The sequence below is a fragment of the Rhinoraja longicauda genome, chromosome 12 (genome assembly GCF_053455715.1).
Source record: "Rhinoraja longicauda isolate Sanriku21f chromosome 12, sRhiLon1.1, whole genome shotgun sequence".
Lineage (NCBI taxonomy): Eukaryota > Metazoa > Chordata > Chondrichthyes > Rajiformes > Arhynchobatidae > Rhinoraja > Rhinoraja longicauda.
The window spans coordinates 13464875-13488125 of NC_135964.1; the positions used below are offsets into that span (position 1 = coordinate 13464875).

Here is a 23251-nt window from a genome sequence, read left to right on the forward strand (position 1 = left end):
ATTATGAATTTTGATGTAAAATTCTGGATTTTGGACATCAAAATTCTGAATTTGTAAAATCAAATGTTGGGAGGTCTGTGTGGAGTTTGCACATTCTCCCTGTGACAACGTGGGTTTCCTCTAGTTGTTCCGGTTTCCTCCCACATCCCAAAGACGTGTGGGTTTGCAGGTTAATTGGCCTCTGTAAATTGTCCCAAGTGTGTATGGTATGAATGAGAAAGTGGGATAACATAGAACTAGTGTGATCGATGGTTGGTGTGGACTTGATGGGCTGAAGGGCCAGTCTCCAATATGTATATCTCTAATCTCTAATACCAGAAACTACCAAGGATAGACTGTTCATTTGACTTTCTTGAAATACGGTTCATTTGAATACGGCACATATCCAGAAGCAGCCCACATCATAGCCGGGGACTTCAATCATGCAGACCTAAAGTCAGTTCTTCCGAAATTTGAACAACACATAAGATGTGCTACCAGGGGAAAAAACACACTAGACAAGGTTTATTCAAATATTAAGAAGGGTTTCAGGTCAGCACCAATACCACACCTAGGGCAGTCAGATCACCTGTCCATATTCTTAACTCCTGCATACACCCCACTCAGGAGGAAAGCTCCAGTCACCATAAAGACTGTTAAGACATGGCCTGAAGGAGCTTCCTCGCAGCTGCAGGATTGCTTCGAAAGGACCAACTGGGATATTTTTGAGGATCAGGACTTGGAGGAGTACACATCAACTGTACTCTGCTACATTCAAAACTGTGTTGACAATGTCACCGTCGACAAACGCATCCGGTTGTATCCCAATCAGAAGCCCTGGATGACAAAGGATGTCAGGTCTCTCCTCAAGGACCGTAACACTGCCTTCAGGTCTAGTGATAGAGCTCTATACAGTGCTGCTAGAACCAACCTGAAGAGAGGCATCAAGGATGCCAAAGCGTCCTACAAGAGGAAGATTGAGGACCACTTTACCAACAATGACCCACGGCGGGTATGGCAAGGCATCCAGCACATCACCAACTACGAGACCAGCAACTGCACGACTGCCGACGGCGACGCCTCGCTGGCAGAGGAACTTAACTGTTTCTTTGCTCGTTTCGAGGTGAAAGCTGCAGTGGCAGACATAACACCCTCTCCAGCACCTGACAGCCACATCTTCACTGTGCAGGAGAATGATGTTAAGCGCGTGCTCAGAGCAGTGAATCCCAGGAAAGCTGCAGGCCCCGATGATGTGACGGGAAGAGTGCTGAGGGAATGTGCAGACCAATTATCTGAGGTCTTCACAAAAATCTTCAACCTGTCCCTTTTAAAATCCACCATCCCTCCCTGCCTGAAGTCCGCCACAATCATCCCACTGCCGAAAAAGTCTGTCATCAGCGGCCTTAACGACTACCGTCCGGTAGCACTCACACCGGTCATCACAAAGTGCTTCGAGAGACTGGTCCTGCAGCACATCAAAGCCAGCCTCCCACCCACCTTCGACCCATACCAGTTTGCCTACAGAGCAAATAGGTCTAAAGGGGATGCCATCGCCACTGCTCTTCACACTGCACTGACCCACCTTGAACACCAGGGGAGCTATGTGAGGATGCTTTTCCTAGACTTCAGCTCTGCCTTTAACACAGTCATCCCGAGCAGACTGGTCACCAAACTTTCTGACCTTGGATTTTCCAAAACCATCTGCCAATGGATCAAGGACTTCCTGACCAACCGCCCCCAGACCGTCAAAATAGGCCCTCACCTCCACCATTACACTGGGCACCGGCTCACCACAGGGCTGTGTGTTGAGCCCCATCCTTTACTCCCTCTACACTCACGACTGCGCCCCCACCCATCCCACCAACACCATCATTAAGTTCGCGGATGACACGACTGTGGTTGGACTCATCTCAGGAGGAGATGAGACAGCCTACAGGGATGAAATCCAAAGGCTGGCAGCATGGTGTTCAGTGAACAATCTTGTCCTGAACTCCTCCAAAACAAAGGAACTTATAATTGACTACAGGAAAACCAGTGCAGAACACGACCCACTCTACATCAATGGGGTCTGTGTGGAAAGGGTACCCGCTTTCAGGTTCCTGGGTACGCACATCGCAGAGGATCTTACCTGGTCTACCAACACCATTACCACAGTGAAGAAGGCACAGCAGAGACTCCACTTCCTGAGGATCCTCAGGAAGACCAACCTGCAGGAGAAGCTCATGATGTCCTTCTATCGCTGCTCCATCGAGAGTGTGCTGGCATACTGTATAACCACATGGTATGCCAGCTGCTCAGAAAAGGACAGGAAGGCCCTTCAGAGGGTCATCACGACGGCCCAGAAGATCATCGGCTGCTCACTGCCCTCCCTGGAGCATCTGTTCAGCCTACTCTGCCTCAGTAGAGCAGGCAAAATAATAAAAGACCCATCCGACCCCGGCCACCGTCTGTTTGTTCTTCTGCCCTCTGGTCGATGTTTCAGGTCGATCAAATCCCGAACAAACAGACTTAAGAACAGTTTTTACCCCAGGGCCATACGAGAACTGAACACTACTTTCTGCACTAGGTCACACTGTTAAAACTTTTGTATTTAATATATTTGTATTTATTTGTTTTGCATTTATTGCATATATGTTTTTACGCACCGTCAGGATTGCTATTTTTTAATTTCGTTGTACTCGTTGCAACGACAATAAATGAATATTATATTATTATTATAAAGGAGATCGGATGATGAAATCGCACGCAGCAATGTATTAAAAAAATCTTCAAACATACATGTTTCAATTCAAAATGTACAACTATTTATCAAGAAATATGCATTAATGTACAGAAGTAATTACCATTTTTACACATCTGATGTTTAAAATACAATTTGCGTTTTTAAGATAATCTTAACAATTTTTTGTTACAGTCATTATATTCCTGTTGCAATCCAGGTTTCAATGATAAATGCTATAAAACAGTTCTGTCATCTCAGTGGCAATCTCAGTCACTGCTTCAGGTGGTACCATATATGTTTTAACAAACTATCTTGACAATGTAAGAACATAATTTCTCTAAAAATACTTCAAATGCTTGTAATACAATTCGAGAGGATGAATTAGTTCAGATACTTCAGATAGTTCAGATACTGTATACTTTGACAAAACTCTGTTCACTTAATTGTGGAACTCATTGTGTTGTGATATTCCATCACACATTAGGAAATATCCAAGTCAGAAAATCAGGGACACAAGGAACTGCAGATGCGGGAATCTTCAGCAAAACACAAAGTGCCGGAGGAACTCAGCGGGTCAGGCAGCATCTGTGGAGGAGTGGACAAATGATGTTTTGGGTCGGGCCTGAAGAAGGGTCCCAACCCCAAATGTTGTCTGTCCATTTCCCTCCACAGGTACAAATCCATATCATGATTTTGGTACAAATCAGAAAATAAAAGGTCTTCGGAACTCTTCCGAAATGAAAAGCTATCACTTACAACATAAACATTGTCCAATATATGATGCAATCATTTTAGTTGCATTTGGTTCCTGGTATTGCATCAATTTTTTCAAACATTACCTTATTCCAATAACCCAGTCTGACTGGTATACGGTGCCATGGTCATTTTTCCACTAACGTGACACTCCTGAGAGAAGTATCTCGAAATACATACAATAATGAGAGGCATAGTTAGGGTAGACAGTCAGAACCTTTTTTCCCAGGATGCAAAATCAAATACTAGAAGGCATAGCTTTAAGGTGAGAGGGATAATGTTTAAAGGAGACGTGCGGGACAAGTTTTTTTATACACAGAGGTTGATTGGTGTCTGGAACGTGCTGCCGGGGTGGTGGTGGTGGCAGGTACGATAGTGGAATTTAAGAGACTTTTGGATAGGCCGATGGATGTGCAGGCAATGGAATGATATGGATTATGTGCAGTCAGATGGTCTTGGCATTATGTTGAGCACGGATATTGTGGGCCAAAGGGCCTGTTCCTGTGCTGTACTTTTCAATGTTCTTCCCTTACTGGTATTTCACATTTGCAAACTGGTCTGTTGTTTGTTGATCTCACACAGTGCTCTTAGTGTTTCTGCCAATGCTTCATTACCACAGGCCTATCGAAGCGTAGTGCTATTAACCATGCCATGTTATCTCACTACATCACCATTGTCTTTAGACTTCAGAGCTACAGCGTGGAAGCATCCCTTTGACCCACCGAGTCCGCACCGACCAGTGATCCCCATACACTAGCACTATCCTACACACTAGGGACAATTTATAAACTCTACTGAAATCAATTAATGTACAAACCCACATCTTAGGTATATGGGAGGAAACTGGAACACCCGAAGAAAACCCACATGGGTTTTCTCCGGGTGTTCCAGTTTCCTCCCATATTGAGAACGTGCAAACTCCCACATTGAGAACGTGCAAACTCCATGCCATCAGCACCCGTGGTCAGGATCGAACCCGAGTCTCTGGCACTGTAAGTCAGCAACTCTACCACTGTTCACTGTGTCGTACGTCATTAGTTGGTGATCTGTTACACCTTGTCATTGTTAGCATGTTCCCCTCCATTGTCTTCCTGACACCTGTCTCATACATTACATTTCCACCAAATCATAATTTATTGCTGCCTTGATTGATTGAAAGATATAGCGAGGATACAGGCCCATCAAGTGCATACCTGCCATCGATCACCTGTTCACACTAGTTCTATGTTATCCCATTTTCTCATTCACAATTTACAGAGGCCAATTAACCTACAAACCCGCACGTCTTTGTGATGTGGGAGGAAACCGTAGCACCCGGAAGAAACCCACGTGGTCAAAGGGAGAACGTGCAAACTCCACGCAGACAGTACCCAAGGTCAGGATCAAACAAGGGTCTCTGGCTCTGTGAGACAGCAGCTCTACCTGCTGCGCCACCCAATCAGTCCTATCACTCACACCATTCCACTAATTCCACCTTATAACTGTCATGGTATTCTGAGGCATTTCATCTCCATTGTTTCATTTTCTCTTCACCTTTTCTAAAGCCACTGACTGTTGGTCTATTTAACATGAACCATTTTGTTTTCGTGGTCACCCATATTAATCCAAATCGTTACAATATCCTCACAAATTCTACACACTCCTTGCTGGTCCTAGTAGATCTGCTCCAATGCTCTCTGTTCCCTCGACACCACGATGATCAAATGGTATTAAGAGTTATATTTTGCATTAGTGCGAAAGTAGACACAAAATGCTGAAGTAACTCAGCGGGTCAGGCAGCATCTCGGGAGAGAAGGAATGGGTGATGTTTCGGATCGAGACCCTTCAGACTGATGTCGGGAGGGGGCGGGACAAAGATACAATGTAGTCGGAGACAGTAAGACTGGTAGGAGAACTGGGAAGGGGGAGGGGATGGAGAGGGAAAGCAAGGGCTATCTGAAGTTAGAGAAATCAATGTTCATACTGCTGGGGTGTAAACTACCCAAGCGAAATATGAGGTGCTGTTCCTCCAATTTGTGCTGGGCCTCACTCTGACAATGGAGGAGGCCCAGGACAGAAAGATCGGAATGGGAGGGGGAGTTGAAGTTCTGAGCCACCGGGAGATCAAGTAGGTTAAGACGGACAGAGCGGAGGTGTTCAGCGAAATGATCGCCGAGCCTGCGCTTGGTCTCGCCAATGTAGAGAAGTTTACACCTGGGACAGCGGATACAGTAGACGAGGTTGGAGGAGGTGCAAGTGAACCTCTGCCTCACCTGGAAAGACTGTTTGGGTCCTTGGATGGAGTCGATGGGGAAGGTAAAGGGAGACAGGTGTTGCATCTCCTGCGGTTGCTGGGGAAAGTACCTGGGGAGGGGGCGGTTTGGGTGCGAAGGGACAAGTTGACCTGGGAGTTTCGGAGGGAATGGTCTCTGCGAAAAGCAAAAAGGGGTGGAGATGGGAAGATGTGGCCGGTAGTGGGATCCCGTTGGAGGTGGCGAAAATGTTGGAGGATTACATGTTGCATGCGACGGCTGATGGGGTGGAAGGTGAGGACAAGGGGGACTGTCCTTGTTATGAATAGGGGGAGGAGGAGCAAGAGCGGAGCTGCAGGATATCCAGGAGACCCTTGTGAGAGCCTCATCTATAACGGAAGAGGGGAGGCCCTGTTTACTAAAGAATGAGGACATCTCCGATGCCCTGGTATGGAATAAGTGCCATTGAGTTAAAACAGAATCTGTCTTAACACAGGAATAGAGGAGCAGAAACATTATTTGATACATAGCAGTATAGTTTATATAACTTTAATACAAATGCATTACTAAATGACTTTTAGGGAATGTAAAATGTTTTTAAGTCCAATTTTATTTTAGAATTTTTTGTCCGTACACTAATTCTTCTCAAATCCAGCTGCACAGCTGGGCAGCATCTTCATAAGTTCATAAGTCATCGGAGCAGAATTAGGCCATTCGGCCCATCAGGTCTACTCCGCCATTCAATCATGGCTGATCTATCTCTCCCTCTCAATCCCATTCTCCTGCCTTGTCGAGACAGTCGGAACCTTCTCAGTGACGACGCCACAACGTTTATCCTGAAGTGCAGGCCTCACTCTTTTATATGAATCATTTCTGAATCCTTTAACTTGCATTTTCTGCGACAGAATTCTTTCATGACCTGAGCTCCTTCCATCCATCACGATCTCTGGTTTTATAAACTCCTGCATCTCTTCTATTTTTGATGTCAAGAGTTGTTGTTCTTCATGTCTTCTATTTCGACAATGATATCCTCTCCCAACCATCCAGCTGTAAATGATCGCCTCGCTTTCCACGGATGGAATATGATCACATTTTAGCACAAGTGACACTGCATTGTCTCCAGATTGATGGATCTTGCTGCTGGTCAAAATCTACTTGCCACACTGTCTCCTTACGATTGGAATAATTAGTGTACTTGGTAGATTAAACAACCTGTGGCACGGCGATGCACCTGGTAGAGCCACTGCCTCACAGCGCCAGAGACCCGGGTTCAATCCTGACCTCAGATGATGTTTGTGTGTGGAGTTTGCGCGTTCTCCCAGTGATCACATGGGTTTTCTCCGGGTGCCCTGGCTTTCCTCCCACATCGCAAAGACAAGCGGGTTTGTAGGTGAATTAGCCCTCTATAAAATAAAATTGTTCCTAGTGTGTAGGGAGTGGATGCCAAAGTGAGATAATGCAGAACTAGTGTGAACGGGTGATTGATGGTCGGCGTGGACTTGGTAGTCCAAAGGACTTGTTTCCATACTGTTCCTCTAAACTATAAAACTAAAAACCTGTATCCAATGTGTTTAAGTAACTGATTTTTACAGTGTTAAAATATATCTTGCTCCACCAACAACATTTTTACTATTGTTTTTTCTAGTTTAGTTTCGTTTATTGTCATGTGTACCAAGGTACAGCCTTTTGTTGTTTTTTGACTGTTCAATACTTTCACCAGTTACATGAATTTGGGACATAAAAATGTGGGCAAGTTTACCATCAAGAAAACATAGTTTACACAGTCCTTGCCTGAATGGCCTTTCAAGTAAGTTGAGTTTACATTGGCTGAAAGAACAAAAGCTTTGAAATTTTGGGTCCACAAGCCATGCTGTTTTAAGAAATTGCTTTTCCTGCTAGATTTGCTAAGTTGCTGCAACTTTTGCATATTTGTTTGACAGTAAATGCTCCTGGTCGGGGAACCATCCGAGTAGCTGCCCCCCCATCTCTCCGTGAGGTCTTAGTTTTGGTGGGCTCCGTTGTTTGAATTTTGGGGCTTTGGTGGTAGATTGAAGTGTAAATGTTGAGTGATGGTTCCTGGCACGTTGAGTGAAGGTGGGGGGGGGGGTGGCATCTTTAGCTGACATCTCACCAAGATGTTGGTTGGGTTGGTGGGTGGGAAGCTTTGCTGCCAGAGAGGGGAGAGGTTGGGCAGCCACCGTTAGGAGTTGACGTCATTGTCCACGGTGATGGCGTGGAGGAGCTTCTTGGGGTTGATGGAGGTGTTGGAGGAGGTTTCCTCCATACTTTTGGGGCGCTCCTTGCTGCTGCCCGGTGACTCCAGGATGCCGGAGGTGCCCTTGGTGGGCGCGGCCTTGCAGCGGGTGTCGTTGGCGGGCTGGGGCTCGCATTTCTGAGGCGGAGCCGGGTCGTGGTGCCTGGACGGCGGGTCGTCGCCGCTGCGCCCGTCGGCCGAGTTCCTGCTGCGGGCGGAGCGGCTGAGCGTGGCGTAGCGGCCCGTCTCCTCGAAGCTGAGGGACAGAGTGACGGTGCCGCTGCCGAAGCTGACCTTCTGCGTGCTGCAGCGCTGCATCTCCATGGTGAGCCCCGGCCCGTCGGCACCGCTGCGGCTGCAGGTGGACGAGGCGGGGGAGGAGATGGTGGAGCCGCACAGGCTGCTGGAGCGCTTGCGGGACGCGGCGCTGCGCCGGAGGGTGGCCCGGGCCGCCACCTTGAAGGCGTGGGCCGCCGTGCTGCAGCGCACCTCCTCGATGGTGTTGCGGCACGGCTTGAACAGGATGATGTAGCACTTGTTGAAGTAGATGCAGCCCAGCAGCCCGAAGCTGGAGGCCAGGATGGCGATCACCTCCACGGCCGACACGAACTTGCCGTAGGTGCTGACGTAGGCGGGGATGAAGGAGATCCAGACGATGAAGAAGATCAACATGCTGAAGGTGATGAACTTGGCCTCGTTGAAGTTCTCCGGCAGCTTGCGTGACTTGAAGGCGAAGAAGAAGCAGATGGCGGCGAGGAGGCAGGTGTAGCCGATGAGGAAGCCCAGCGCCATGAGGGAGCCCTCGTCGCAGGTGATGAAGATGATCTCGTCCTCCAGCTCGTGGTTCCTGTAGCTGGATGGAGGCGCGGTGTAGAGCCAGATGATGCAGGTGACGATCTGCACCAGGATACAGAGGAAGACCAGGAGGAACTGCAGGTTGAGGCCCACCCACTTGCGGTGGAGGCTGGTGGGGATCTTGGCCTCGAAGACCAGCAGCACCCGGTTGGTCTTCACCAGGATGCAGGAGATGCACAGGACGAAGCTGATGCCAAAGGCGGGCTGGCGGAGCCGGCAGGTCCAGTCCCTGGGCTCGCCGATGAAGATGAGCGAGCTGGAGAAGCAGCAGATGAGGGAGAAGAGCAGCAGGTAGGACAACTCCCTGTTGGTGGCCTTCACGATGGGAGTGTTCCTGAACTTGATGAAGACCCCCAGCACGAAGGAGGTGATCAGGATGCCCAGCACGGCGAAGATGGTCAGAGCGATCCCGAAGGGCTCTGTCCACGACAGGTACTCGATCTCCTTGGCGATGCACGACGTGTGGTTCTCATTCGACCAGAAATCATTTGGGCACTTTGTACACGCACTCGCATCTAAATGAGACGAAGAAAACACGCAGGAATTCAATTCAAAATAAACCAGTCCACACAAACGTAGGGAGAACGTGCAAATTCCACACGGACAGCACTCGAGATCAAAATCGAACTGGGGTCTCTGGTGCTGCGAGGCAGCAGCTCTACCCACTGCTGCCCTTAGCTGCCCACAACCGAGATATACCTGATTATATGAGTTTCATTGCAAAAATCCATTATTTTTTTGGAGGAAAAAAAAAGTAGGTTTTCGCACCAGAGTTGGACAGGGTCGGGACAGGACAGGAAAGGTTCAGAGGGATATGAGCCAAACATGGGACTGGTGTAGATGGGGCATCTTGGTGGGCATGGACAAGTTGGGCTGAATGGCCTGTTTCCGTGCTGAATGACTCTAAATTCTTAATTCAGTGAAAAGTAGATACTCCAGCAAGTTTAGTGAGAACATAGCGGAGTACAGCACAGGAACAATCCATTCAGCCCACAACGAATATGCTCAACAGACCCTTCGGCCCATCGATAGTGAGTCCACACCGACCATCGATCACCCGTTCACGCTAGTTCTACGTTATCCCACTTTTGCATTCACTCCCTGCACACTACAGGTCAATTTACAGAGGGTCGATTAACCTACAAACCCGCACGTCTTTGGGATGTGGGAGGAAACCGGAGCATCCGGAAAAAACCCACGCGGTCACAGGGAGAATGTGCAAACTCCACACAGACAGCACCGGTAGTCTGGATTGAACCCGGGTCTCTGGCGCTGTAATGTGGCAACTATACCGCTGCGCCACCGTGCCTCTCTGAGGATTGGCCTATCTTGGTTACTGAGACATAAAAAGCAGGGGCAATACTCACCGTTTTCGTCACTAAACTCCCCCTCTGCACAAGCCATGCATTCAAAACAGCAGGTGGGCTCCCCCTCAATGATGCCCTTCCTGGTGCCCGGCACGCAGTCTCGGCTGCAGTTGGAGAAAGGAACCTGAAAAGGCCAAACATAGACCAAACAAGGGTGTAAGCAAAACACCAACTCAGCGGGTCAGGCAGCATCTGTGGAGTGAATAGACAGGCGACGCTTTAGGTCGGGACCCTTCTTCAGTCTGCGTGTATGTGAGTGTGTTCCATTCTTGTGTCTCATGAGGTCTTCCACTAGATCTGTTTGTTGCTCATCTCTGTGACCCAATTGGCCAATATAAATTTACTGAGCATGTGTACGATTGTGTGTGTATGCATGTGTGTGTGACTGCAAGTTTGTGTATTCATGCGAGTGTGTGCGCGAGTGCGTGCGAGTGTGTGCGCGTGTGTGTGTGCGTGTGTGTGTTTGTATGCACGCCTATATGAATGTGTGTTATAACCATCCACTTCATGCTAATTCGGGTTTGGAACTCTGCTATTCTATCCTTTAGGTCTTAAAGTTTTGCAAAAATCTTCACAGATTCAACAAACATTGCTGATATTTATGGGAAAGCCGAGATTTCAAAGCCTGCATACTCCCTTAAGGTGGGTAGACTATCTCCGCCCTTCTGTCACGCTCCGCCCTCACCTGTATCCACCTATCACTTAAAAGGGCACAAAGTGCTGGAGTAGCTCAGTGAGTTATGCAGCATGTGTGGAGAACATGGATAGGTGACCTTTCTGGTCAAGACCCTACATCAGACATGCATCCATGTCCTCGAGAGATACTGTCTGACTCGCTGAGTTACTCCAGCACTTAGTGTCCATTTTTGTAAACCACCATCTGCAGTTCCTTGTTTCTACATTAGGAACAAATAGGTTTAGGTTTATCATTGTCTCATGTACTGAGGTACAGTGAAAAACTTTTGTTCTGTATGCTACCATTCAGATCAGATGTACCATATATAAATACAATAACGTGTTAATTACTAATTTTCCCAGGTTGGAAATGTCCAACACTAGAGGACAAGTGAGAGGGGCAAAGTTTAAAGGAGGCGTGCGGGGCAAGTGTGTTTACACAGGGCGGGGGGGTGGCTGGAACACGCTGCTAGGGGTGGTGCTGGAGGCAGGTAGGATATGACAGTGGCATTTAAGAGGCTTTTAGATGGGCACATGGATATGGAGGGATATGGATCATGTGCAGGGTGGGATTTGTGGGCCGAAGGGCCTGTTCCTGTGCTGTGCTGTTCTCTGCGCTCAAGGGTTGGAGAACTTGGCTTGGGGAGAAGTGAGGAGAGAGTGAACGTGGGGAAAAATTCCCAAATGGTGGAGAACAACCACAGTTGAAGATGTGGGAGGAAGGGTGGGGTTAGTGCTGGAGACAGGCACATGGATCTGCGGGGAATGGAGGGATATGGACAACAAACAGCTGACATTGTGGTCCGAAGGGCCTGTTATGTGCTGTTCTATGTTAATAGAATGCACAGTGAATGAAAATGATGGAGATTTCAATCTTGCACACATTACAAGCGATGAGGTAAAACGTGTGGTTAGTAATGAATGTCGTACCACTTTGGAGAAGCCACTCCAGAGGATTTTCTTTTCGTTGATGTTGAGGCGGTCGCTGGGCTTGGCGTAGGCGTTGTAATTGCCCACCTCTTGGAACACCACCGATTCATCCTCGGGGGAGAGCTGCCAGTTGATAATGGTGTAGTTCCCCTTGAGGTCACCTTGATCGTCAAAGTCAACCTGCTCACCCATGCTGTTTGTAAACTTCAGATGCAGCAGATGGTTGAGGACCTGGATAGAAAGTTGGAAGTCTTTATAACAAGTGCGTAGGAAGGAACTGCAGATGCTGGATTATACATCGGCGAGGCCAAACGTGGACTGGGCCATCATTTCGCTGAACACCTTCGCTTAGCCAGCCTGGACTTACCTGATCTCCCGGTTGCCAAACACTTTAATTCCCATTCCCATTCCCACACTGACCTTTCTCTCCTAGGGCTCCTCTATTGTCAGAGTGAGGCCAAATGCAAATTGGTGAGGGAGATCTAGTGTTCTTCTGACATGGCGATCACCATAGCCAGTTCCAACATCATCTCTCCGAGTCGCAGGGAGGCATGTCCGGTACGGGTAGGGTTGCCGACTTCCTCACTCCCAAATACGGGACAAGGTGACCTCACCCAGCCAGCGGCCACGTGCTCCCGCTCCACCAATGGCGGCCACCCCGGGCCGGGAGCTGGGTTACTACGCAACCTCAAATCGGCGGCGCACGGGCCTACACTGTCAGGGATTGCAGCGTCCCCCGGGCTACAGTGTCCAGGCCTACAGCGCCGTCCAGGCCTAGTACGGGACAAGGGCGGTCCCGTACGGTACAAAACAATTTAGCCCAAAATACGGGATGTCCCGGCTAATACGGGACATTTGGAAACCCTATGTACGGGCTCCTCCTCCACACCCTGCTTTTCCTCGCCCTGGTCCACTGTCCGGACACTAAGTGGCGGTCAGTGTTGCCTTCCGGTCACGAGGGGGCCCCCCAGTGGGGGTCTCTTTACACAGGGATTCTCCCCCTATACATCGGGGACCTGGGGTGGAGGGCACTGCACCGAGGAGTCCCCTATAACCTGTTTCTCTCGCGGTTCACAGACTCGCCAGCCGCCTGCCACTTCTGCGGGCTGGAGGAGTCTGTGTTCCACGTGTATATGGAGTGTGTGAGGTTGCAGCCCCTGTTTCAATATCTAAAGGGGCTGCTCCTTGCCTTTGGGCTGCACTTCTCACCCACCATCCTCATCTTTGGACACCCTGTGCGTAGGGGAGAGGGTGGGGCCGAAGATGTCCTGGTTGGGTTGCTCCTGAGCCTGGCCAAGCAGGCCATCCGCGACCCACAGCACCAGGCGGAAGAGGGCTCTGCCCGAGCCGGCTGTCTGCCCCTTTTCCGGGGTTACGTCTGTGCCCGGGTGGACTTAGAGAGGGACTACACACTGTCCACTGGCTCGGTTTGTCAGAGAGATTCACTTGAACTTCTGCAAATGTACAGCAGAGAGCATATTGACTGGTTGCATCGTGGCCTGGTTCGGCAACTTGAACATCCAGGAGCGGAAAAGACTGCAAAATGTTGTGAACACTGCCCAGTCCATCACCGGCTCTGACCTCCCCACCATCGAAGGGATTTACCGGAGTCACTGCCTCAAAAAGGCAGCCAGCATCATCAGAGACCCACACCATCCTGGCCACACACTCATTTCACCCCTGCCAACGGGAAGAAGATACAGGAACCTGAAAACTGTAACGTTCAGGTTCAGTAACAGCTTCTTCCCTACAGCCATCAGGCTGTTAAACACTACAACCTCAAATAAGCTCTGAACTACAATAGACTATTATTATTATGCCACTACTATTGTTTGAGTATGTGTGTGTATATATGTATGTATATATATATATATACTGTAAGTATATATGTGTGTACTTGTGAGTGTGTGTATTTATTCACACTGAACTTTTTTTTCTCTCGTTTATTATATTGTTTACAGTGTACTATGTTTACATATTCTGTTGTGCTGCAGCAAGTAAAAATTTCATTGTTCTATCTGGGACATATGACAATAAAACACTCTTGACTCTTGACTCTAACCTTTGACATTGAACAATCCACATTAGTCCAACTCTCCCTGTAATTAACTTGGCATCAGGTTCAGCACGGACATTGTGGGCCGAAGGGCTGCTAATGTGCTGTACTGTTCTATACCGAAGGTAGACCCAAAATGCTGGAGTAACTCAGCGGGTCCTCTCTAGAGAAGGAATAGGTCACGTTTCGGATTGAGACCCTAATCCAAAACCTTGTAACCCCCTAATCCGGGTGTCATTCTAGTAAACCTTCTCTGCACCCTCTCCAGAGCCTCCACATTCTTCCTGTAATAGGGCGACCAGAGCTGTATGCAATGCTCCAAATGCAGCCTAACCATGCATCAGGATTTCTTGAGTTGGAAGAATGCCTTGTGTTCATACCAAGGATCTGCAGTTGGCTTTCTTCCACTGCCACCATGGCTGGATCTTCCAGTGAATCACCACTGATATAGATTTAAAGAGGGTTTTTTAATGTTCTCACTTTTAAAAGGTATTATTTACGGTACATTATTTTATACGATCAAGACAGATAGTCACAGTGTGATAGAGTCATACAGCGTGGAAACAAGCCCTTCGGCCCAACTTGCCCACACTGACCAACGTGTCCCATCTACAATAGTCCCACCTGCCTGTGTTTGCCCTATATCCCTCTAAACCTGTCATATCTATGTACCTGTCTAATTGTTTCTTAAACATTGCGTTAGTCCCTGCTTCAACTACCTCATGTGGCAGCTTGTTCTATCCACCCCCCCCCCACCCCCCCCCACCCTTTGTGTGAAAAAGGTACCCTCAGATTCCTATTTAATCTTTCCCCCTTCACCTTAAACCTTTCTCCTCTGGTTCTCGATTCACTTACTCTGGGCAAGAGATTCTGTGCACTATTCCTCTCAAAATTGTATACATCTCTACAAGATGTTTTTAAGATACCTACCATTTGTCCTCCAAGGTGAGAGGAGAGGAGAATCAAGAACCAGGGGACACAGGTTTAAGGTGAGAGGGGAAAGGTTTACTAGGATATATGGAAGGAGCTGCCAGAGGAGGTAGTTGAAGCAGATACTATAACAGCATTTAAAAGAGAGGTACATTCCCAGCTATTATCAGGCAAGTGAAGCATCCTACGACCAACTAGAGACCGGTTCTGACCTACCATCTACCTGATTGGAGACCATCGGGCCATCTTTAATCTACTGGTCTAAACGTTATTCCCTTTAATTATACTCTGTGGATGGCTTGATTGTAATTATGTATAGACTTTTCGATGATTGGATAACATGCAACAAAAGCTTTTCACCGTACCTCAGTACGCGTGACAATAAATAAACGAAATAAACTAAATAAGAAAGGTTTAGAAGGACATGTGCTGAATGTGGGCAGGTGCGACAAGCTTCAATGGGGCATTTTGGTCGGCAGGGACGAGTCGGACTAAAGGGTCTGTTTCTGTACTGTGTGACTCGAGGACTCTTTTTCTGTGGTTGTTTACATTTCGTTAAATTATTTTTCTCCCAGTAAATTCTTTATGTCTAACTAGACTGATGTGGGCCCCTGGGTCCAAATCTCTCCTGCAGGCCTCTCCTGTGGGCCCGGCAACCCTCCCCCAACTGATGATCCGTGGACCTGTTGCCGGGCGGGGAGTGTCCCCTGGGGCCATGGGCGGGCGAGAGGGGACAGGAAAGGGGAGAGGGTAACTTTAAAAATATAACACCAATTTGAATGAAACTTCCTCCGGGCCCACCCCAGGACAATTGTGAATAAGGTGGGCCTAAAATTGTCGCACCACCATGTACCGTTTTGGCTGTATTTCGGGATCAAGCAAACTAACAAACTAACAAGATGAGAGTTTTAGTAACGGACGGACGGACGGAAGGACGGACGGACGGATGGATGATAATTTCAGCCCTGTATCTCTAAACTAACTCTATCTATCTTGCAATAGCAAGGAGATATGCAAAGGCTAGGAATAAACGGGTCACTGTCAGAATGGCAGGCAGTGGCGAGTGGAGTGCCGCAAGGCTCGGTGCTGGGGCTGCAACTATTTACAATATATATTAATGATTTGGATGATGGAATTAGAAGTAACACTAGCAAGTTTGCAGATGACTCAAAGCTGGGTGGCAGTGTGAACTGTAAAGAGGATGTTAGGAGGTTGCAGGGTGACTTGGACAGGTTGAGTGAGTGGGCAGATGCATGGCAGATGCAGTATAATATAGATAAATGTGAGGTTATCCACTTTGGCAGCAAAAACAAGGAGGCAGATTATTATCTCAATGATGTCAGATTAGGTAAAGGGGAAGTACAACAAGACCTGGCTGTCCTTGTACACCAGTCACTGAAAGTAAGCGTGCAGGTACAGCAGGTAGTGATGACAGCTAATGGCATGTTGGCCTTCATAACGAGAGGATTTGAGTATAGGTGTAAAGAGGTCCTTCTGCAATTGTATACGGCCCGGTGAGACCACATCTAGAGTATAGTGTGCAGTTTTGGTCTCCTAATTTGAGGAAGGACATCCTTGCTATTGAGGTAATGCATCGCAGGTTCACCAGGTTAATCCCCAGGATGGCAGGACTGTCATGTGAGGAAAGATTGGAAAGATTGGGCTTGTATTCTCTGGAGTTTAGAAGGATGAGAGGGGATCTTATAGAGACATATTAAATTATGAAAGGACTGGACAAGCGAGATGCAGGAAAAATGTTCCCAATGTTGGAGGAGTCCAGAACCAGGGGCCACAGTCTAAAAATAAAGGGGCCATTTAAAACTGAGGTGAGAAAAAACCTTTTCACCCACAAAGTTGTGAATTTGTGGAATTCTCTGCCTCAGAAGGCAGTGGTGGCCAATTCACTGGATGAATTTAAAAGTGAGTTGGATAGAGCTCGTGGGGCTAGTGGAATCAAGGGATATGGGGAGAAGGCAGGCACAGGTTGCTGATTGTGGATGATCAGCCATAATCACAATGAATGACAGTGCTGGCTAGAAGGGCCAAATGGCCTCCTTCTGCACCTATTTTCTGTGTTTCTATGAGGTATTAGCTTGCATGCTGCAGAATTGGTATGGGTAGAAATAGCCAAGGACCGAAAACACTTGTTGGAGTTGTGTACAGACCACCAAACAGCAGTAGTGAGGTTGGGGATAACATCAAACAGGAAATTAGGGATGTGTGTACCAAAGGTACAGCAGTTATCATGGGTGACTTTAATCTACATATAGATTGGGCCAACCAAATTGGTAATAGTGCTGAGGAGGAGGATTTCATGGAATGTAGGTTTTAAACCAATATGTGGAGGAACCGGCTAGAGGGCAGGCCATCCTAGACTGGGTATTGTGTAATGAGGAAGTATTAGTTGTGTAATGAGGAAGGATTAGTTAGCGATCTTGTGCAAGGCCCCTTGGGCAACAGTGACCATAATATAGTGGAATTCTGCATTAGGATGGAGAGTGACACGGTTAATTCAGAGACTAGGGTCCTGAACTTAAAGAAAGGAGACTTTGAAGGCATGAGACGGGAATTGGCTAGGATAGACTGGCAAATTATACTCAAAGGGTTGACGGTGGAGATGCAATGGCGAAGATTTAAAGACTGCATGGATGAACTCCAGAAATTGTTCATCCCAGTCTGGTGAAAAAATAAAACTGGGAAGGCGGCTCAACCGTGGCTGACGAGGGAAATCAAGCATAGTGTTAAAGCCAAGGAAGAGGCATATAAATTGGCCCGAAGAAGCAGCAAACAAGAGGACTGGGAGAAATTTAGAACTCAACAGAGGAGGACAAAGGGGTTAATTAAGGGGGGGGGAAAAGAGCATGAAAGAAACCTTGCAGGGAATATTAAAACTGACTAAAAGTTTCTATAGGTATGTAAAAAGGAAAGATTAGTGAAGACGAATGTAGGTCCCTGATAATCAGAGACAGGCGAATTAAAATTGGGAAACAAGGAAATGGCAGAACAGTTAAATGAGTACTCTGGCTCTGTCTTCACTAATGAAGATTCAAACAATCTCCTGGAAATACTAGGGGACCCAGGATCTAGTGGGAGGAGGGAACTGATGGGAATCCACATTAGTCAGAAAATGGTGTTAAGTAAACTGTTGGGACTGAAGGCAGATAAATCCCCAGGGCCAAATGGTCTGCATCCCAGAGTACTCAAGGAGGTGGCCCTAGAAATCGTGGATGCATTTGGTGATCATATTCCAATGTTCTCTCGACTCTGGATCAGGTCCTGTGGACTGGAGTGTAGCCAATGTAACTCCAATTTTAAGAAAGGAGGGAGAGAGAAAATGGAGAATTATAGGCCAATTTTGGTCTCCTAATTTGAGGAAAGACATTATTGCTATTGAGGGAGTGCAGCATAGGTTCACCAGGTTAATTCCTGGGATGGGGGGACTGACGTACGATGAAAGAATAGGTCGACTGGGCTTGTATTCGCTGGAATTTAGAAGGATGAGAGGGATCTTATAGAAACATATAAAATTCTTAGAGGATTGGACAGGATAGATGCAGGAAAAATGTTCCCGATGTTGGGGGAATCCAGAACCAGGTGTCACTGTTTAAGAATAAGGGGTAGGCCATTTAGGACTGAGATGAGGAAAAAACGTTTTCACCCAGAGAGTTGTGAATCTGTGGAATTCTCTGCCACAGAAGGCAGTGGAGACCATTTCGCTGGATGTTTTCAAGAGAGAGTTAGATTTAACTCTTAGGGCTAAGGGAATCAAGGGATATGGGGAAAAAGCCGGAAAGGGGTACTGATTGTGGATGATTACCCATGATCATATTGAATGGCGGTGCTGGCTCAAAGGGCCGAAAGGCCTACTCCTGCACCTATTTTCTATGTTTCTATGGTACAGTGAAAAGCTTTTGTTGCATGCTATCCTGTCAGCAGAAAGAAAATATATGATTAAAATCGAGCCATTTACAGTGTAAAGAATACATGATTAGGGAATAACGTATCGTGCAAGGTAAAGCCAGCAAAGACTGATCAAGGATAGCCATCTATCTATCTTAATTTATGTATAATGGTTAATCCAAATGTATTTGCAGATGTTTAATTCTTAAATTTATAAATATTTCATATTGCTATTTCTTTCTAAAACATCCTTTAAAACTAAAAGCATTAATAATACCGGCCGCGAGAGAACAAAGAAGGGAAGAAGATTGAACTTTTTTTCACCTTCCATCATAGTGAGGAATGTGGAGGAGTCACTGTGGTGGGTGTTCATGTTAATATGTATTTTGTGTGTTCTGTTGCTTTTTGTTGGTATGACTGTATGGCAAATTGAATTCATCATATGTTGCAAAACATTCTTGGCTAATAAAGTATGATTGTGATTATGAATATTACTAACATTACAGCTTTTGACTATTTTTCAAAGTCTTTGAATTCAGAAACTTCCACCAACATTCAAAGTCATTTGATAATCTTGGTAGCAGGCGGGGCTGTGATGTTACTTTGTCATTTAAAAAGACATTTGGACAGTACATGGATAGGATGGGTTTAGAGGGATGTGGGCCAAATGCAGGCAGGTGGGACATGTGTATATGGAGCACCAAGTAGTATAAGAAAATAACTGCAGATGCTGGTACAAATCGATTTATTCACAAAATGCTGGAGTAACTCAGCAGGTCAGGCAGCATCTTGGGAGAAAAGGAATGGGTGATGTTTCAGGTCGAGACTGAAGAAGGGTCTCGACCCGAAACGTCACCCATTCCTTTTCTCCCGAGATGCTGCCTGACCTGAGTTACTTCAGCATTTTGTGAATAAATGTATATGGAGCACTTTGGTCAGCATGGATGAGTTGGGCTGAAGGGCCTGTTTCCGTGCTGTGTGACTGTGAATCAGATGTGGGAGCAGAGGCAGCTTGGAGCAGCAAGTGTGTGGATTAGTGTGGACCAGTGGACCAATGGTTGATGGATGTCTGTAGACAAGGTATCCTCTGGTTGTGAACAGTTGGCAAGAGATGCATTTTCATTCATCACTTCCAAACCAATCACAATTTCTCTTCAGAGTCTCAGTCTGCCCTCAGGAATGATTGAAATGGCTGAAATTCCGATGGGGCTTGATAGGATAACAGAGGGGATGGATATGCAGGGAGTGGAGGGACATGGATCATGTGCAAACAGATAGGAGATGGTCTTGTCATCATGTTTGGCTGAAGGGCTGAAGGGCTGAAGGGCTCGAGACTTTACTTTAGATTTTAGAGATACAGTGTGGAAACAGGCCCTTCGGCCCACTGAGTCTACACCGACCAGCGATCACCCCGTACACTAGCACTATCCTACACACTAGGGACAATTTAACAATTTTACGGAAGCCAGTTAACCTACAAACATGCACGTCTTTGGAGTGTGGGTGGAAACCGGAGCACCCGGAGAAAACCCACATGGTCACGGGGAGAACATACAGACTCTGTACAGACAGCACCTGTAGTCAGGATCGAACCCTGGTCTCTGGCGCTGTGATGCAGCAACTCTACCGCTGCACCACTGTGCCACCACTGGCCTGATCTTGTATGGTATGGTTCTATGTTCTACGTCCTAGACAGTACAAACAGCAGCACAAACAAGGTGATGGCGTTAAACAAAGGGTAGATCATGAATGTCTTCAATCACAGAGCCCTGTCTGTCTTGCAGTTAGTGTTGGATAGCATGTCACTGACTGTTCTACTGGTGGAATATGTGCTAAACAGAGTAATACTGCTATAATGCCACTGCGTTAAACCCCTGGGTTTTCCATTACTATTGCTTCACTTATTGTACCTTCAACAGGGGTATCAGGGGTTACGGGGAACAGGCAGGAGAATGGGGTTGGGAGGGAGAAATAGATCAGCCATGATTGAATGGTGGAATAGACGTGATGGGCGGACTGGCTTAATTCTGCTCCAATCACTAATGATCTTATGAACACTGAAATCAAACAAAATGATCTGACGAAATCCACAATTAACCCTTTCATCCCCGATTGTATGCGAAAGGATTAGTGCAGCGAACTCTATTCCACAGTGCTGGAGTATCTCAGCGGGTCAGGCAGCATCTCTGAACAACATGAACTGGTGACGTTTCAGGTCGGGACCTTTTTCTAGACGATTGTAGTAAAGGGAAAGTGCAAGGAGACCTGGGTGTCCTTGTACACAAGTCACTGAAAGTAAGCATGCAGGTACAGCAAGCAGTGAAGAAAGCTGATGGCATGTTGGCCTTCATAACGAGAGGATTTGAGTATAGGAGTAAAGAGGTCCTTCTGCAGTTGTATCGGGCCATGGTGAGATCACATCTGGAGTATTGTGTGCAGTTTTGGTCTCCTAATTTGAGGAAGGACATCCTTGCTATTGAGGCAGTGCAGCTTAGGTTCACCAGGTTAATATCCAGGATCGCAGGACTGTCATATGGGGAAAGATTGGGGCTTGTATTCACTGGAATTTAGACGGATGAGAGGGGATCTTATAGAAACGTATAAAATTATAAAAGGACTGGACAAGATAGATGCAGGAAGGATATTCCCAATGTTGGGGGAGTCCAGAACCAGGGCCCCAATCTAAGAATAAAGGGGAGGCCATTTAAAACTGAGATGAGAAAAAACTTTTTCACTCGAGAGTTATAAATTTCTGGAATTCTCTGCCACAGAAGGCAGTGGAGGCCAATTCACTGGATGAATTTAAAAGAGAGTTAGATAGTGCTCTAGGGGCTAGCAGAATCAAGGGATATGGGGAGAAGGCAGGCACAGGTTACTGATAGTGGATGATCAGCCATGATCACAATGAATGGCAGTGCTGGCTCAAAGGGCCAAATGGCCTCCTCCTGCACCTATTATCTATGTGTTTACGTAAGACCAGAGTGATAGATGACATTTCTTCCGATGGAGGGGTTTAGTTTACCCTGTTCCTGTGGGTTTCCTCCCGGTGCTCTGGTTTCCTTCCACATCCCACAGGCTCGTGGGTTTGTGGGTTAATTGGCCCTCTGTACAATTACCTACAGTGTGTATGGAGTGGATGAGAAAGTGTGACAACATTGAACTAGTGTGAGCGGGTGATTGATGGCCGGCGTGGACTTGGCGGGCCAAAGGGCCTGTTTCCATGCTGTATCTTTCAATCAATCAATGAACAACAGTTCTGAATCAAGATAGACACAGATTGCTGGTGTAACTCAGCGGGTCAAGCAGCATCTCTGGAGAAAAAGGAATAGGTGACGTTTCAGGTCGGGACTCTTCTCCAGATTGAAAGTAGAGGAGAGCGAACCTGAGGTTGGAAAAGGCCAGAACAAAACCGGGCCGGCAACAGATGACCAAGGAAGGGTGGAGCCCACAATGAGCCATTGTTGGCTGGGGAAGAGGTGACAACAAAGGGATATAGGGATGCGAACAGTGGAACTAACAGGATGACGGTTGGGGGAGGGAGAGAGGGAGTGCAGGGGTTGCCTTTTTAATTGTCTGCAATTCGAACAATTTTTGTCTTACCTGCCAGGCCTCAACCTTTTTAATATCTGCACAGGATCCGTTTGCAAAGATGCCCCTGCCGGGCTTGCAAGCGTAGATGTCCTGCAGGGCGTGAGCGATGGAGTAGACGGCCACGTACACGTTGTAGGAGATCCTCAGGTGTGTGTAATCCAGGTAGGGGGTCTCCACACTGGTGATGTTCTCCTCCCCGGTGCAGGGGTGGCGTAGGGCAGTCCGCCTGGAGCTCCCCGCCTCAGAGCCGTCGCCTTGTGCCGCGGCTCCGTGCGAGGGCACCTTGGAATTCTTCAGCTGCGTCAGAGACTTCTCGGTGAAGTAACAGTTGAAGGTCTCCTCCCAGAACTCCTTGACAAACCCATTGTCCGAGGACCTGCTGGGGTGGACTTCCTTCAGGAACTCGTGGAACCCGGGGATACGCCCTGCCCTGAGGGCAAAGCCGATGGTGCCGCCAACCACGTGGAAGTACTCCGGCTTGGCAATGAGCGAAGAGCTGGCCCAGGCCTCGCTGGCCAGCCAGATCCGATCGGTGATGTTCCTCCGGACTATCTCCTGGATCAGCGGCTCCAGGTCGGGGCCATTGGAGAAGACCACGATGACCTTGGCCGAGGAGTTCTGGATGACGTCCGCGATGAACTCCAGCTGCTTCTGGGTGTAGTACTGAGAGATCATCTCGCTGAAGTCGATGCAGATGTCCCGCTTGACGGCCTCCTCCCGGAACTTGTCAATGCCCGGGCGGCCGTAGTCATCGTCAGCCGCCAGGGTCCCCACCCAGTTCCACTGGAAGTGCTCAATGATCTCGGCCATGGCCGTGGCCTGCTGCTCATCGTTGGGGATGGTCCTCAGGAAGGCCTTGTACTCATTCTTGTTGCTCAGCAGCCGGCTCGACGAGGCATAGCTGACCTTCAAAGCAAACACAGTGGTCAGCAGTGCCCACCTCTCACCCATACGCCTCATCTCGGCTCATCCCATTTGCCTGGGTTTGTCCCTCCAAACCTTTCCTAT

The 23251-nt window shown here is 47.7% G+C and overlaps 1 protein-coding gene across 6 annotated transcripts in view; it reads right to left on the bottom strand.

Annotated features, from left to right (window-relative positions):
* Positions 1 to 4364: 4364 nt before the first annotated feature.
* The window catches only part of casr (calcium-sensing receptor), a 70207-nt gene continuing 51320 nt past the window's right edge, over positions 4365 to 23251 (bottom strand). For all 6 annotated transcript variants that reach the window (XM_078409065.1, XM_078409068.1, XM_078409067.1 and 3 more), the window contains 4 exons: positions 22253 to 23149; positions 11767 to 11997; positions 10162 to 10285; positions 4365 to 9309 (listed from right to left, as the gene is read on the bottom strand). In XM_078409065.1, coding sequence (XP_078265191.1) covers positions 7886 to 9309; positions 10162 to 10285; positions 11767 to 11997; positions 22253 to 23149 — 2676 coding nt within the window. In that variant the 3' untranslated portion in view covers positions 4365 to 7885. The remainder of the gene's footprint in view (positions 9310 to 10161; positions 10286 to 11766; positions 11998 to 22252; positions 23150 to 23251) is intronic.